This window comes from Calonectris borealis, chromosome 21 (genome assembly GCF_964195595.1).
Source record: "Calonectris borealis chromosome 21, bCalBor7.hap1.2, whole genome shotgun sequence".
NCBI lineage: Eukaryota > Metazoa > Chordata > Aves > Procellariiformes > Procellariidae > Calonectris > Calonectris borealis.
Genome location: NC_134332.1, coordinates 4571305 through 4586690, shown reverse-complemented (window position 1 = coordinate 4586690; position 15386 = coordinate 4571305). Strand labels below are relative to the sequence as shown.

General features: G+C 51.7%; 2 protein-coding genes across 7 annotated transcripts in view; one reads left to right on the top strand and one right to left on the bottom strand.

Moving 5' to 3' along the window:
• ASTN2 (astrotactin 2) overlaps positions 1 to 15386 on the bottom strand; it is a 361627-nt gene that overhangs the window by 112671 nt on the left and 233570 nt on the right. The gene's annotated exons all lie outside the window — the stretch shown is intronic.
• On the top strand, positions 2184 to 10000 carry TRIM32 (tripartite motif containing 32). 6 transcript variants are annotated; one of them, XM_075170428.1, is made up of 4 exons: positions 2184 to 2282; positions 3441 to 3443; positions 4217 to 4332; positions 5186 to 10000. In XM_075170428.1, the coding sequence occupies exons 1-4, from the start codon at positions 2199 to 2201 to the stop codon at positions 7194 to 7196; spliced, it is 2214 nt and encodes a 737-aa protein (XP_075026529.1). In that variant the 5' UTR covers positions 2184 to 2198; the 3' UTR covers positions 7197 to 10000. The 6 variants fall into 6 exon arrangements, with proteins under 6 accessions (XP_075026529.1, XP_075026528.1, XP_075026525.1 ...); XM_075170427.1 differs by lacking the exon at positions 3441 to 3443 and having other exon boundaries at positions 2228 to 2286; XM_075170424.1 differs by lacking the exons at positions 3441 to 3443; positions 4217 to 4332 and having other exon boundaries at positions 2233 to 2286.

Here is a 15386-nt window from a genome sequence, read left to right as displayed (position 1 = left end):
ATGCTGGGTAACATCATCGGCTTGTTGTTACCACTTCCAACCAAATCCAGAGAGTCCTTCGTGTTCTCCCTAGGATGCATTAAAAGCTTATTTTCTTATTCCTACCATTATTTTTCCCTCATATTGTTCATTTTCAGGTGTGCTCTCACAAAATCTGCCAGACCACCCTGGTTCAATGCTAACATCCTCTTTTATTCACTGGAGAATACATCGGGGCCGAAAGAACGTTTCCCTGGTGATGCCAGGAGCCGGGAGTGAACCCCGCGTCCCCTTCCCGGGCACAGCAACACCCTCAGGGAGCTGCTGGTGCCCGGGGGGTCCCGCTGAGGTTTGCTGCTCAGGGCCTGAAGCACGGCAAGGATCAGGAGACTAAAAATATCTCTCATTTTCTTTTGCAACCCTGGTCAGGCTTTGCATCTGCTCTCTCTGCCTTTGAGTGCACCCGCTGCCCACGTTGCTGATCCCTGCTGCTCCTGATGCCGCGCGGGTGTAGATCCCTTCCAATTGAACTATTCTATTGTATTCTACATAGAAAAAAATAGAAAAAATACCAAAAACAGAAGGCGGCAAGAATTGCTGCATTATGCTAGTGCTTTACTCGGCGCTGGTTGGTAGCTGCTGGAGCGAGTGAGCAAGCAACACTGGAAACGTGCTGCAGCTTTCGCTGAAAGGTCTGGGCACGGCCCCACGGCTGCTGGCACGGCGCCGGCTGCGCCGCACTCCCGCCCCGGCACGCGGGCGGAGAGGCCACAGGCAGGGTTTATGGGAAATGGTTAAACGGAGGGCTCGCCTCCTCCCCAGGCAGTGAAATCCTCCAAGTCTCCAGACCTTCACCCGCATATCAGCCTGCGAGCAGGGCTGACTGCGGGATACTGCCTGGATGCCGCTGCGACCAGCAGTGATCCCAGCGGCACTGGAGCTGCGGCACTGCTGGTGTGTGAAGGACATGGTTCCCTGGACCTGCCTGCCCAGGCCTGGGCTTCTCCCTGCTCCCAAGCCCCGACATTTCCTGATCTGCTGTGCAGCCCCAGGGGGTCACAGGAAAACTGGTCTCTCTGCCATCCATAAAGCCATCTCGCGACGGATAAGCGAAAGCCGAGCTGGAACAGGACCAGCGTTACTGATGGCCCCTACAGCAGCACGACCCTGAGAAACGCCAGGGCAGAGCAAACCCCTGCCTCCGGCTACCGCTGCCAGCGAGAGCCCGTCTGACGGGCGGAGAGGTCAGAAATAAAGGCTGGAGGGACGAGGAGGAGGAGGGGGGAAGAGGCAGGAGGGAAATGACTGATTCCGTGATTAATGACACTGCTCATTAATCCTGCGGGGGTGTAATTGAGAAGCCATCCTTTGCTACCTCCCAGGCGTGAGCGGAGGTCGAATGACCGGGCAATGCAATCTCTCCTCTGACCGAGCGCAAATCCCATAATCCCGAGGAACTGATGAATTCCTGCCTGCGCCACCGCAGCTGCACTGACCGCTGGCCACCAGCGCAGAATCGGGGCCACTGTGGGAAAGGAATTAACATCAACCAGGACGTGCCCTGGGAAGTCCTTGCGTACGCAACCGCAGCTGCCGACCTATTCACCGACGATATTTATGCACATCGCCCAATCAGCTGATTACATCTGCTATTCTCTACCTAAAAATAGTCCTTTTTGTCCTGGGAGTCCACGGGCTGCTCCAACGCAGTTTATGAAACGGACCAAGAAAGCCAAATTTTCAGCAGGTGACGCAAAACCTGACAGACGCGCAGGACCCGCTGCAAGGGAAGGGAAGGGGGAAGGGAAGGGGCTGCTCCGGCGGCAGCACCGGCTGATCAGGGACAGGACACGGACCAACCTGCCTGTGACAAAACTGCGTGTAATAAAACAGAAAAAATAATAAAAACAACGCGCTTCCGTTTCCTTTTTTTTCTTTTATCTTTCCTCGATAGAAACCGCTACAGCACAAGCGCGGAGGAGGGAGCCTGGCCGACCTGGGAGCTCCCTGGGCGGGCAGCTCCCTGCTCCAGCCCCCGGCGCGGGCAGGCCCGGGACCGGCCTGCGGGCCCGCCGCCCGCCCTTACCGATCTTCCCGCCCCGTGGGTGGGACCCCCCGCAGCCCCCGAGCCGCTCCTCCTGCCGCGGCCCCGCTCGGGCTCCCGCAGCCCCAGTGTGGGCCCCGGCCCCAGGCCGCCTCCCGGGACTCCATCTCCCGGCATGCTCCGCGGCCCGGCGCACACGTCACGGCGGCGCGGCGGCGCGGGGCACGCCGGGGAGCGGCGCGCGTCCCGGGAGCGGCGGGCAGGTAGGGCGCACCCCGGGCCCCGCGGCGGCGGCGCCCCCTGGAGGCGGGGCGGGGGCGCGGGGCGGCGGCGGGCGGGACCCCCCACAGCCGCGGGCCCGGGGCCCCCCCGGGGCGGCCTCGGCGGGCGGGGGATGGGGGGGCGGAGGCCGCGCCGGGCCGCCCCGCCTGAGCCCCCGCCGGGCCGCGCCCCCGCGGGTCGGGCGCTGCCGGCCGGCGGGGTACGCGCTCCCCGCCGGCGAGAGCCCCTCGGCGGGTCCGCCCCGCCGAGTCCCTCAGGCCGCGCCCGCCCCGGGCCTGGCCCGGGCACCCGCTGGAGGCCGCGGCGGGGGGGCAGGCAGGGCGGGCTCGTCCTGCGGGTGAAACGGCAGCTTGTGCCGAGGCGAGCGTCCCGCCCGTCGGCGCGGCCGCGAACGCCGCGTGTCTGCCCCAGAGCCCGCCCGCTGCCTCCGACCGGGGCCGTTAGCGACGGCGAACGGCTTCAGGCGGGGGACGCCGCGGGCGTCTGCTCTGAGCAGAAACCCAGACCCTGTGTTGCCGTCCCGGTGTTGTGGTGTCACCCGATATCGCCACAAACGCTGCAGGAAGAAGTCGCAACGCTGATTTTTGCAGCTTTACCCTATTATTTTAACTCGGTAGTGACGCAAGCAATGAGTTACAAGCGAAACTCGTTGTCTCACCACACACGCAAACTGCAAACTACAGAGTGAGAAGGGAAACTACTAAAGAAATTTTTTTGAATGTAAGGAAAGCAAACTCATACTGCACAGAGTTTTACAGCTTGATCCTCAGCCGAGGCTTTCCCTCATGCCCCGCTCTGCGTCAGAGGAGCTGCCTCGGGAGGGACTGGTACACAAGAACAACTCGCTGTTAAGGAAACTTCCATGAAGGCACGGCCGAGTGCCAGATAAAGATAAAAGCGCAGCAGTAAAAATAATTTCACGTTGCTAAAGCGCATGCCGGCATTCCGATAAAAGGGGTTTATATATGAAAAGAATGTCACACAAATCTCATCTTTCTAAAAACTGAACCTAACTTAAAACTAAACAAAATCCCCTCCGCCGTTGTTCTTTAATGAAAATACTTGTTTTAAAGGTAGCTTTATGTAACTCTCTGGTGTACCTGGCGTCTGTGCTGCTCCTTCATCCTTCCCTAAGCAAGTCTTTTCACATATTTCCAAGGAAACTAAGAATAATGGATCTGGTACCCTCTGTTTCATTTTTAAAAACCGTTTTAAAATACAGATTTTTCATCCCTCAGAGGAAGGTTTCTGATCTACATGGCAGTGCCCAGGCTTCTGCTTCCCCAGCTGAGATATACGCTAGGAATAAAAGGGAAGCGTACTCAGTGCCAGCGGCTGCAGACGCCTGGACTGCCACTGCTCCCCGGGTGCCGGGGATGTGACATTCATCGTGCCACCGTCGAGCCAAGGATCAGATCCCAGCTTGGTACTTGGAGATTCTGCTACGTCACTGAGTCCCTTCCTGAAATTTGGGCTTCAAAGGACTGTGGACTGCAGCTGATAAATTAAAATCTTTTTTTTTTTTCTCCTCTCTATGAACATAAAGAACTTTTCTTCATTGCGGTTGTCTTCTTCCACTTGAGCAAATGATAAACTGAAATACAGTGAACCTTTCTGTCTGAAATACTCCCGAGGATGAAGCAGGCAAACCCAGCGGTGAAGCGAGAGTGCTGCATGCATGCAGCCATTATTCAGAAAAAGCTGTCTGTTCACATCCCTCTGTGACCGTCTCTTCATTTTGAAGACTAACTACTTCCTTCTCCTCCTCTCCCCCTAGAAGAAATGTTTTCTTCCCCATTTCTTTTAATGGCTAAGCAATGCAATAGCAAAGGTATTGAAACTCAGTCTACTGAATAATAACTTAATGATGTGAACCCTGTTCTGTTCCTTTTGAATGGATGGCTGCTTTAGCAAGAGAGCTGCTGGGACCTGCTCCCTGCTGTGAGGGATGTGAGGATGGAGAAACCTGGATTGAAGCTGAACGGCAACCAGAGTGGTATAAAACTGAACCCGAATACAAGAATGAGGTCAACGCTGCAAGATTGTGAAATAAGGAGAAATTATATGCATTAAGCTAAGTTCAAGAACTAATAGTGAACACTTGTAGTATATATTAACGAATGTTTGGAGTTGTCTGTTAACTCCATTATTGCTAATACCTGCTAGAACGCTGCCGCGTCTCTCTCTTTAATTTGCATGCTGAAGCATGATGCAGCATGGCAGAGGTTAATGAAATACACCGGTGTAGAATCTTCGCTGTGTGTTTTCAGTATGTACAGCCATTCCCAGAATGAGTGGAAGCTGACAAATCATTCCTTCTAGTTTCACTTTCTGGCAAACATATGAAACCTTGAAAATTTATTTTGGCTATCTAGAAAAGCAGAGTAAAACAACCACATTTATGTCATTCGTATCTGATGTCACATCTGAATGCAGGTCTCCAGAGGTGATATATTAATGTCCTAAAGCGTTGCACCATCTGGTTCCTCTTTTGATGTGCAACATTTTGAATGCTTGGTTTAATCTCCCTGGGTTTCAGTAAATTATGTAAACTCGGAGGCTTGGCAGCGGGAGATGGGCACCATGAGGAGATGATTCAGTCATCAATATCTATGGGGCTTCCTTATTGCCGCCATTACACTTCTTTCAGTTCTACTTATAAATTTTGCAAGTGAATAATTCATCGCACTAGGAGCTGCAAGTTAGTTTTGGAATTTGCCCACTCTGAGATTAGCTATGACTAATCCATCCTTTCCAAACGTGGAAAAGCTAACTGGGCTTCTTTTTTCCAGGGTTGGGTGATAAATCAGAAATAAATTGCATGTATATGTAACTGCTGGTGATGACATAAATCATATTTCCTTTTTTCTTTCTGCACAGAATTGGAGCTCCTTGGAACAGATGCGAGTACAAGACTTTGCACCGGCTAAAGCTGCCTTGGAAAGCCATGGCTGCCGCCCCTCATCTCAACTCGGATGCACTCCGAGAGGTCCTGGAGTGCCCCATTTGCATGGAGTCTTTCACTGAGGAGCATCTGAGACCCAAGCTCTTACACTGCGGGCACACCATCTGCAAACAGTGCTTGGAGAAACTCCTAGCAAACAGCATTAATGGGATACGGTGCCCCTTTTGCAGCAAAATCACACGGATCACCAGCTTAGCTCAGCTGACTGACAATCTTACTGTGCTGAAGATCATAGACACCACCGGACTGGGGGAAGTGGTGGGTCTTCTCATGTGCAAGGTCTGTGGGAGAAGGTTGCCACGACACTTCTGCAAGAGCTGTAGCTTGGTTTTATGTGAGCCGTGCAAGGAGACATCACACATGCCCCAAGGGCATAGAGTCATTGCTATCAAAGAGGCTGCCGAAGAGCGTAGGAGGGAATTTGGGACGAGGCTTGCCAGACTTCGGGAGCTCATGGGTGATCTGCAGAAAAGAAAAGCATCTCTGGAGGGTGTTTCGAGAGACCTGCAATCTAGATACAAAGCAGTTCTGCAAGATTACAGCAAAGAAGAGCGCAAGATCCAGGAAGAACTGGCCAGGTCACGCAAGTTCTTCACCACCTCTTTGTCTGAAGTAGAGAAGGTAAATAATCAGGTAATGGAGGAGCAAGCTTATCTGTTGAACTTAGCAGAAGTGCAGATAATGTCTCGCTGTGACTATTTCCTTGCCAAAATAAAGCAGGGAGATATAGCTCTCTTGGAGGAGGCAGCAGACGAGGAAGAACCAGAACTGACAAACAGCCTCCCGAGGGAGCTGACTCTTCAAGAGGTTGAACTCCTTAAGGTGAGCCACGTGGGACCACTGCAGATCGGGCAGGTGGTGAAGAAACCCAGGACCGTTAACATGGAGGAATCGCTCATGGAAACTGCAGCATCCTCATCGGCATCATTTAGGGAGCCTGACTTGGTGCAGGAAGAGGCCAGCTGCACGCCGAATTCCTCACCAGCCAAGCCAAGGATGCCGGAAGCAGCCACAAGCATCCAGCAGTGTCACTTCATCAAGAAGATGGGCTCCAAGGGCAGCCTGCCAGGGATGTTTAATCTCCCCGTCAGCCTACACGTCACCCTGCAAGGAGAGGTGCTTGTGGCAGACCGAGGCAATTTCCGAATCCAGGTTTTCACCCGCAAGGGCTTTCTGAAGGAGATCCGCCGGAGCCCTAGCGGAATCGATAGTTTTGTATTGAGTTTCCTTGGAGCAGACTTGCCCAATTTGACTCCTCTTTCTGTCACCATGAACTGCCATGGCCTGATAGGTGTGACTGACAGCTACGATAACTCTGTCAAGGTCTATACCATGGATGGCCATTGCGTGGCGTGTCACCGCAGCCAGCTAAGCAAGCCCTGGGGCATCGCCGCCCTGCCTTCTGGGCAGTTTGTAGTGACCGACGTGGAAGGAGGGAAACTCTGGTGTTTCACGGTGGACCGCGGCGTGGGGGTAGTGAAGTACAGTTGCTTATGTAGCGCAGTGCGCCCCAAGTTTGTCACCTGCGATGCTGAAGGGACCATATACTTTACTCAAGGGCTGGGGCTTAACCTGGAAAACCGGCAGTACGAACACCATTTAGAAGGAGGCTTTTCAATTGGCTCCGTCGGCCCAGATGGGCAGCTGGGACGCCAGATTAGCCACTTCTTCTCCGAGAACGAGGATTTCAGGTGCATTGCTGGCATGTGTGTCGATGCCAGGGGAGACCTCATTGTTGCCGACAGCAGCCGTAAAGAAATCCTGCATTTTCCCAAAGGAGGTGGCTATAATATCTTAATCCGGGAAGGACTCACCTGTCCCGTCGGTATCGCCATTACTCCCAAAGGGCAGCTGCTGGTGCTGGACTGTTGGGATCACTGCATTAAAATCTACAGTTACCATCTGAGAAGATATTCCACCCCTTAAAAGCATGTCTCTTGGTAAAGCCCCTTTTGGCAGCAGAGATTCTTCCAGCCTTGTTGCAATCTGACGGGAACTGGTGTCAAGTGTTCAGGAAGGTTATGCCATAACCGAAGGGGGTTTGGCACAGAGGCCATCATGTTTTGTGTTTAGAAACAAAATAGCTTACGTGGTGGTGGTCTGCTTTTTCTTCTTCTTTTTTATATAAAATCCGTACAATAAAAAAGAACAAGTGTGAGGGAAAGGATCCATCCTTCTGGAGTATTGGTTCCTTGCTACATGACTGGTCACTCCATAAACCTGCTCACCTCCTTCCGCCACATTTCCTACACTTCCAGCTTCAACCATTGTATCTTTCTTTGTGCCATAAACACTGATCGACTGCTCTAAATCACCTTCCCTTAGAGGACTAGAGAGGCAATCCTCTCCTCGCTGTGGTACTCGCAAGGAACTGGGTAGCAGTTGTCTGGGCAACTACTAGAGAAAGCAATTTCTGATTGCAGCACTGCATAAAATGAAATAGCCCTCTTAAACTGCGGGGAGATGGAGCTTTACTTTCAAACTGACAAGGGAGGGTTTTCTCTCTCTGTTTTTCTGGTATTCAGGAGATCGCCCCTGTCGTGCCATTTGTGAACCGTGTCTGTTCAATGTGAAGTGAGTACTGTGCAATCATGGGAGACCGAGCTGAGCCAGAAAACTGCCCTCTGATGGCAACAGGGTTTTTATTACTACTAAGAGTTCTGCTAGGTAGAAGGGGGTAAAAAGGGAGGGGGCTGGAGGGAAAAAAAACCAAACAGGGGAACCCTACAGTTGATATTAACTGTTGTTTTATTATTAAATGTATCCTGGAAACTGTCTTTGGAAGGTATGTCTGGTATCTAAAGCTTCATGGGGAGGGGGGAAGGGCTGGGGGAATAAGACAGGGAGATTGTAGTAAATGAGATTAAATGCAACATATTGTATGTTCACCTGCACTTCACTATTCTGCATTCCAGACCATTGCATTTAGCAATAGGTTTCCACTCATCTGCACTTCGTATGTGCAAGCTACTCACTGCTGAGATGGGGATGGGGTGGGCACTGTTTCGCTTTTCTTTTTTTAATACTTGGAAGCACGTCCGTTGGTGCATTGCCTTTTTTTCCCTTGCACAGCAAAACACTACAATCCTCAGATTTTTTTTTACGGCACCAGCAGGCACCAGAGTTCATGTTCATCACGGCTTTGGGCCAAATGAAGCACAAAACTGCAGCTGTGTGAACCAAGGCCCCCACAGTGCTACTCTCCTGGCTGATAAATGTGTACCTCAGTGTGGTGCTGCTTGCCTAGAATAGTTTATTGAAGGAAAGATGCATTTAAATAGGGCGCAGTGGTAGCATGTTAATCTGCCACAGATAATAGTTACACTGCAGTGCATTTATTTGTTGCTATCAACAACGTAGTTGCAAATTCGGGGGCAAGACAGACAATATAAGAGCTGATTTTATGGTGGCTGCCATGCTACAGCAAATTGTTTGCTACTTGTGCAACAACACGTATGCAACAGGTGGTTTCTTTTTAAGCTCCCATATACTTTCCCCTAGTGAAACAGCAAAGTAAAATAGGTGTCAGAGCCATTGCTGCTCCAGTCAGTTGTTTGGCACTTACGGGGTTTGCAGAAGAAGCACTTGGGAGCAGATTTTGGTGGGATTTTGTTTTTTTTTTCTCTCCCTGTTCTGCTCAGCCAAAGCGCTGAAGAGGGCCAGCACAACGAACACCCAGCCTCCATCAGGGCAACTTCCTATTTCTCTCACTATAATTCACTGGAAAAAGCTTGTGGAAAAGGGAGTAGGAGCTAAGACACTAGCATGGTAGGTGGTGCTGAGGGAGCCGGAGGGAGTTGAACCCCCTTCCCTCCTGAGCTGCTCCCTGTGTTTGCCCCAGCTACCAACTTGCACATCGTTATTTACATTCTCTGCTTCTCTTTTTTCGGTGGGAGGGGGCAGTCGCCTAAAGTATGTAACAGCAATCTGGGGAGCCGATCTCATCTTGCATGTATGTTTTTGGGAGATGATGACTATTACTGGGCCCTTCTGCAGTTAATTACATTGTAACTCAAGGCATTTTTTCCAATATTATGGTAATGGCAGTTCCTCTCCTATTGATCTCTTTTAAACATTTCTCCTGTTTCTAAGAACTGCTCCAAGCAGGAAGCTACCGTGGACCTGAATAATTGAAGCAATATTATCTATGATAATATGTACCTCTGTCATTTTCTGTTCCAATGGATTTTTTTTTTTTTTTTGCAATAAACATCACACTACTAGCAATAACATTTCCTGGAGTGCTTGAAGGGACATAAAAGCTGGTCCAGTAAACTGAGCAGTTGGTTACCCCAGCCTGTTCCTGCTTACACAGTTCAAACAAAGCGTCTGTCATCTGCTTCCAACTCAGATATTCAAGAAAAATAGCACTACCCTGCGATGCACTGGTGGGCCAGGACTCTGCGATCGGCGCCTGGAGCCTGCGGCTCTTCTTCTAGTCTTGGGTTTCAGGGAAAAAGAAAACCTGCTGTCCCTCGCCCAGGGTATGCATGTCCCCCGACAAAACTCGATAGTGACTGTGAGATGATTTTGCAGAGCTACATTTCTTGCCGTGGTACCCCCACACAATGTTGTGATCGTCTGCCAAATGAGATGAAATGGAGTAATTAAGGATTGTGATGAAATAGTTTGGCTTCTGCTCTCTACCTGGAGAAAGAGCTTGTCTGGTTATACGTATGTGTTTGGTTTTTAAAGATTGTGTAATAAAGGAAAAATTGATCCAATTACAAGCGCATTGCAAACGGCTTATTTTCTTATTAAAAACACTTCATCTCCTCCCTTCAGTGGCAGATCAGTTTTTACAGCCAGTGGGGATTAGACCTGGGAACACAATGGCTACGAGACCCCTTTTATGCCGTCAGGTTGTGGAGGATAAATCTGACCTCCTTGGCAGGTCGCACCTAACTTTATCTGACACTTCCCTACCCACCTCATAAACAAATACTAGAGTTTCATACCTTCATGCACGCCGATACTCCCACAAGGGCAATACCTTACTTTTCACCGTAGCCGATACCTGATGTTTTAAAGGTCTGGTCCAAATTCACCGGCACAGAGCGCCCAGTAACGGGACGTGGAAGCCTGGCTGCCGGCTTCGGCACCCATGTCCCTGACTCATCGAGGGGCTTTCTGGCTCAGCTCTGCCCCGCTGCAGAGGTGACAAATTTGCCAGGGCTGGTAGGAGGGCTGCTGTGAGGGTTCACCTATTATTCTGGATAATTTTGATAAATGCTGCAAAAAATCGTATTAGAAACAGTGTATTTAGGTGGAGCCACAGGAGAGCTAAGCAATTTGCCACTCAGCATTCAAAGGCATCAGTACGTCAGCAGCACGTGCGGGTTCTCCCCAGTCCTGCTACCCAGCTGGGTTTGCTGATCTGGGTGAAGGTTTTTTATCTCTTGGGCTCATCTCAGATGATATGAAGCAGCTCTTTAAACAGATACGAGTTGCTGGTTTATCAAACGTATACGATCCTTGCAGAACAACTGCTGTGCTGGTGCTGTTGGACTTACCCTGCCGTTTTATGAGAAGTTATGATTTCTTAGGGTAGCGGCAGCTAAGCAGCGAACATTTGTTCTGGGCAGCAACCGACAGCCAGGGGTTTCTAAAGGGACGAGGGGGAGAGCCTGTTTCTTAATCAAAGGGGGCAGAGCTACGAAAGTAAAAATAAAGCCAGATGCTTCGAGTCTTTTCTATTGTATAGCTTAAGTGATTTTTCTGGGTCATTACTCAATGCGAGGATTTAAAGTTATTTCATTTTGCACAACTAATTACTTGCCTGGCAATTTTGGATTACAATGAGCAGTGCATAAGGTCATTTAGCAGACTGAGTCACAGCACATATTTCAGTCTAAACTAAATTTCACAGCAACCAGCTAGATTGTTTTTTCCTCCTCCGAACAAAATGTCAAAATCTGAGGTTTTGAAATAAATACAATGACATAAACTGCAAGCAGTAAGAGTGTTACAAAGGTAATAGAGTGGTTGTTTATAGGAACAGATCTCAAGGACAGGGGAGTTCTATACGCTCTACTTCTGACCAAGCAGGTATAAGGGAAAGCCATTATCTCCTTTAATAGATGCAAAGCTTTCTTAATGCACCTGATTGTGTGTAGAAAATGAAAACTAAAGGTTCCCGTGGACTAGTTCAATCTTAATTGTGTTATGGCAGTACCAGAACTGAAGGGAGATGAATGAGACCTTGAGAGGACAGAAGGGATCCACAGACCCTATTCAGAAGAATATGGACTGCTGTTTTAGCAGAGCTCGAGGCTGTATGCTTAGAGGCTTGTATTTTATAAAGATCTTTTGCCTAAACCACTGAGTTCACAAGAGAGCATGAAAACTGTAACCTCTTAAAGGTAAATACAATCAATGACACATGGTCCAAGAGAAGAGAAGCAAGTATTGGGGGGGCTGCTGGGCAGAAAGCCTTCGAGAATGTGATAGGACCTGTCGGGGCACAGCCCCTCCGTGGACTATTTTAATGTAAGAGGTGTTACTGAGAGGGAACGTCTTTCACATCTGTAGCAGCCACTTTCAAAGCTCAGATTGCTGAGGGCCCAGCGTGGCCAGGTAACCTCAGCCAAGGAAACTCTCGCTAGACATCATAGGAAATGCAAGAAAAACAAACATTTCACTCGCTGCAGACCTAAAGCACTACTGCAACCCAACAGTTGGGTAGTGAAACCCTCTGAATCTCCTCCGCCCGTGCACAGCACATCCCGAGCCCATCAGCACCCCTCCCCGCTCCCCAGCTGCGCATCTCCCAGGTCCTCGGTGGCAAGGGAGAGGAGCTCCCGCAAGCCTGCGTGCTCCTCCCGGCAGCACACCGCCGGCACACCAGTCCTTTCTCCAACTTTTCCCAGCTGGAGAACAAAAGTCTCCCACGCTGAGGCTCAGCTAGTCTGCACCATGTGAAGGCAAAGAGCTGTCACTCAAATGCTTGACAAGACGAGACCCTCCGCATTACTGCCGATAACGTCTCCATTTTCTCTAAGTGCCGGAGCACTTACAGACATTTGTTCTGCATTTTGTGTATCGCAGTGGGAACGAGCAAGCTAGAACAGCTCTTGGGGAAATCCCACCGGGGCTGTCAGATTTTGCTGTCAGAGCAGCTCTTCCCCTTCCCTAACCAAGCTCTCCTCCTCCTCCTCGTTCAGCCAGACCGAGGGGCCACGGAGCAACCAGGTCGCTGATAAACCTTTAGCAGGGACTGAAGCAGTCCCTGGCAGGTGGATTTGCTGGATGGAGGGATCGCTCTCTTTCCTCCTGTACGTTTTGTGAGTGTCTTTGTGGTGGGTTGCCCCCCATCATCCACCTCCAGTTTTATCGCTGAGTGTGGAATAGCCCAGTTTGGGTCAGCTGTCCTGGCTGTGTCCCCTCCCAACCTCTTGCGCACCCCAGCTTATTCACCATGGGGACAGAGTGGGAAAGAGAAGAAGCCCGGACACTGCAAGCACTGCTCAGCAGCAGCCAGCACTCTGGGGTGTTATCAACACTGGTTTAGCCACAAATCCAAAGCACAGCACCACAGGGGCTGCGACGAAGCCAGTTCACTCCATCCCGGCCAGACCCAGCACATTCTCACATGTAACAGGAGGTGGCCGGGGGCATCGCGTTTGCCCCAGCTGCCAAACGAAGATGCTCACGCAATTGGTACGAACTTAATGAGGTGCTGTCAGCATTAAATGCTGGCTTCGACAGGGGAGAAAACCGATGCGGGCTCCTGTGGCACAGATCAATGGCTGGGTCAATCTCAAGGTCCCTGCTCAGAGGCCACTCCGACGAGTTAAAGCATTGCTTGGCTGCACAGAGCGAGAGCAAGCAGCCCAGAAAACGGGCTTTTAATCATACTGCATGAAATAAAATTGGGGTTTAGTTTGCTTTCCTCACAGGCTAACACGGTTCCTAGAGAGGAGCCTGGGGGGTGTTTCCACATCTGCCCTGGAAGGAGCGCGGTGCTCGGTGTGCCGCAGCCGCGTGGGCAGGCAGCCGTGCCTCCGTGCCTCTCTCGTTTGCAGAATTCACTCCTGCAAATCCTTAGGAACAAGGGTGGGAGGCTCCCTCGCCTCCCCCCAGCACACACCTTATCTAGTTGCAGGAGGAAGGGGAACATTTTGCGTTTCTCCAGGCAGAGCAGCCTGCAAACACCGGCGGTGCCTGCAGCCCGCCCGTCCCGGCGGGGCGGTGGGTCCAGGCAGCGAGAAAGCACCAACTTTCTGCTGTCCCTGGCAAGAGCCGGATCCCTTTCTCCTCCGTTTGGCTGAAGGAAGCACTCTGCAGACACCGACCCACACCACGGGCTGCTGTGCCGGCTGCGAGCGCAGCGTTTGGGCTGCTCCAGCCTCGGCAGAGAGCCAGCGCCTGGCCCGGCGCTTTACAAGGAGTCCGGCTGCCAGCGGCGCGGTCTCCTCTTCGAGACCATGTTTTCAATTAGGGCTCGACGTGCAGATTGTGCTCTTTATTGGCGAAGGCCTCCTCCTGAGGCCTGCCGATTGATTTATGAAGTTGATTAAAATATTAAAATAATTTTGTGCGATGCTGCAAACACACCACAATGTGCATTTTTATCATATTTGGTGCCGTTCCAATTAGCTCGAGACTCTCTTCTCCCCCTCCTCTTCTGACCTGCTTTGTTCACTAACAAATTACAGTTATCTTGGCCTTACTTTTGTATTTATTAGAGATGATGCATATGTGTGCTCTCTGAGCAGTTCGGAAATGGGCTGGCTAGCAGCAGGGAGCCCGGCGGGCCAGAGCTGTTTCTGAGTGGAGAAGGCATCCAGAACTGTCTAGCTGGAGCTATTTATTCAGATCCTCCTTATGTCACTGGCAAAATGAGGGTAAATCAGTGGAGAAGCTGGGAATAAAATCCTTCTACCATAAACAGCAAGCTCTTTCTCTTAGCTAACTGGGGTTTCTCCAGGAGAGAGCCCTGGGTTTCCCGTGACACCCTCTTCTCTGTCCACAGAGCCAATCTCCCCCGGTATCGGCAAGAGCCCTGAACATCCTCCGTGTCCTTCCAAGAGCATTTTCTGGCCATCAAAGAGCTAAGTACAACACTGGTCCCCTCTGCAGTCCCGACGGCCCCAAAGCTCCACCTCACCGACCCCACCGGCTACCGAAGCCACAGACGGAGCCACACACGAAGAACAAGGTCGGAGCCAGCACCCGGTGTCTAAACACCGCATGGTCAGAAATTAAATCCTTATGTCCAGGCGTTACATGCAAAACCCCTGGGGGATCCCTGGGGTCCCACGAGTGCTTTGGTGCTCCGTGGGCGGTGGGGAAGGATGCCCTGGATGCCCCCAGCGCGCCGGGGCAGCCCTGCGAGCGGCACGGGGTGGGCACGGCTCCAGGGCGCGGGTGGGAGCCGGGTGGTGAGCGAGGGAGCCCGCCTCGGCCAGCTGCATACCATGGACTAAAAAGGAAATTATTTTGTCAGTGAGGCATCGCTCGCCTTCAGGCCCCGTGCCACCGCGGGGCTTTGCGGTTGAGCCCTGGGAACCACCGCTGCCCCCGGCCAGGGAGAAGGTGGGGGCTCAGAGACGGGAGATATTTCACCACTGGATCAAGTGCTGCCACCGTTCATCTCCCCTCTGGCCCCAGCACCGTGAAACAGCGGCGATGCTCAGGCCGGGCTCAGACTGCAGCATCCGCCTCTCGTTCCCACCCGGCATTTCTGGAGAAACCCTGCGTCTGCGGTGACGGTGCCGGGACCATGGAGCCGCTCCGGGTCTGCGCCCCACCGACACGTTTGCCCGGGGATTGCAGGGAGCGCACCCGAATGATTAATAACATCGCAAGTGCGTAAACAACACACCTCCACGACACTTTCTCCTGCTAAACGGGGGCATTGCTATGGCAAACTTCATTTATCACTATTTAAAACCCAAACAAACAAGTACAGGGTGTTATAAATACGCTTACAACATGAGCTGCGCTGGGAAGACAGAGGAAAAAAATGAGTAGACAGCGACGGAGGCGGCAGGCAGGAGCACATCTCCGTCTGCTGGCTTGCACGGAACGAGGCCGCTCTCGGCAGCGCCCGCGGGGCAGGATGCAAGTGCCTTTATGACCTCTGTTACCACCAGCCCTACGACGGGCTCTATG

Excerpts from the sequence above, each read along its gene's own strand:
- TRIM32 (XM_075170428.1), top strand. The coding sequence starts at position 2,199 with ATGCTCCGCGGCCCGGCGCACACGTCACGGCGGCGCGGCGGCGCGGGG. Across the intron at positions 4,333-5,185 it reads AACCCGAATACAAGAATGAG|AATTGGAGCTCCTTGGAACA; the intron begins GTCAACGCTGCA and ends CTTTCTGCACAG.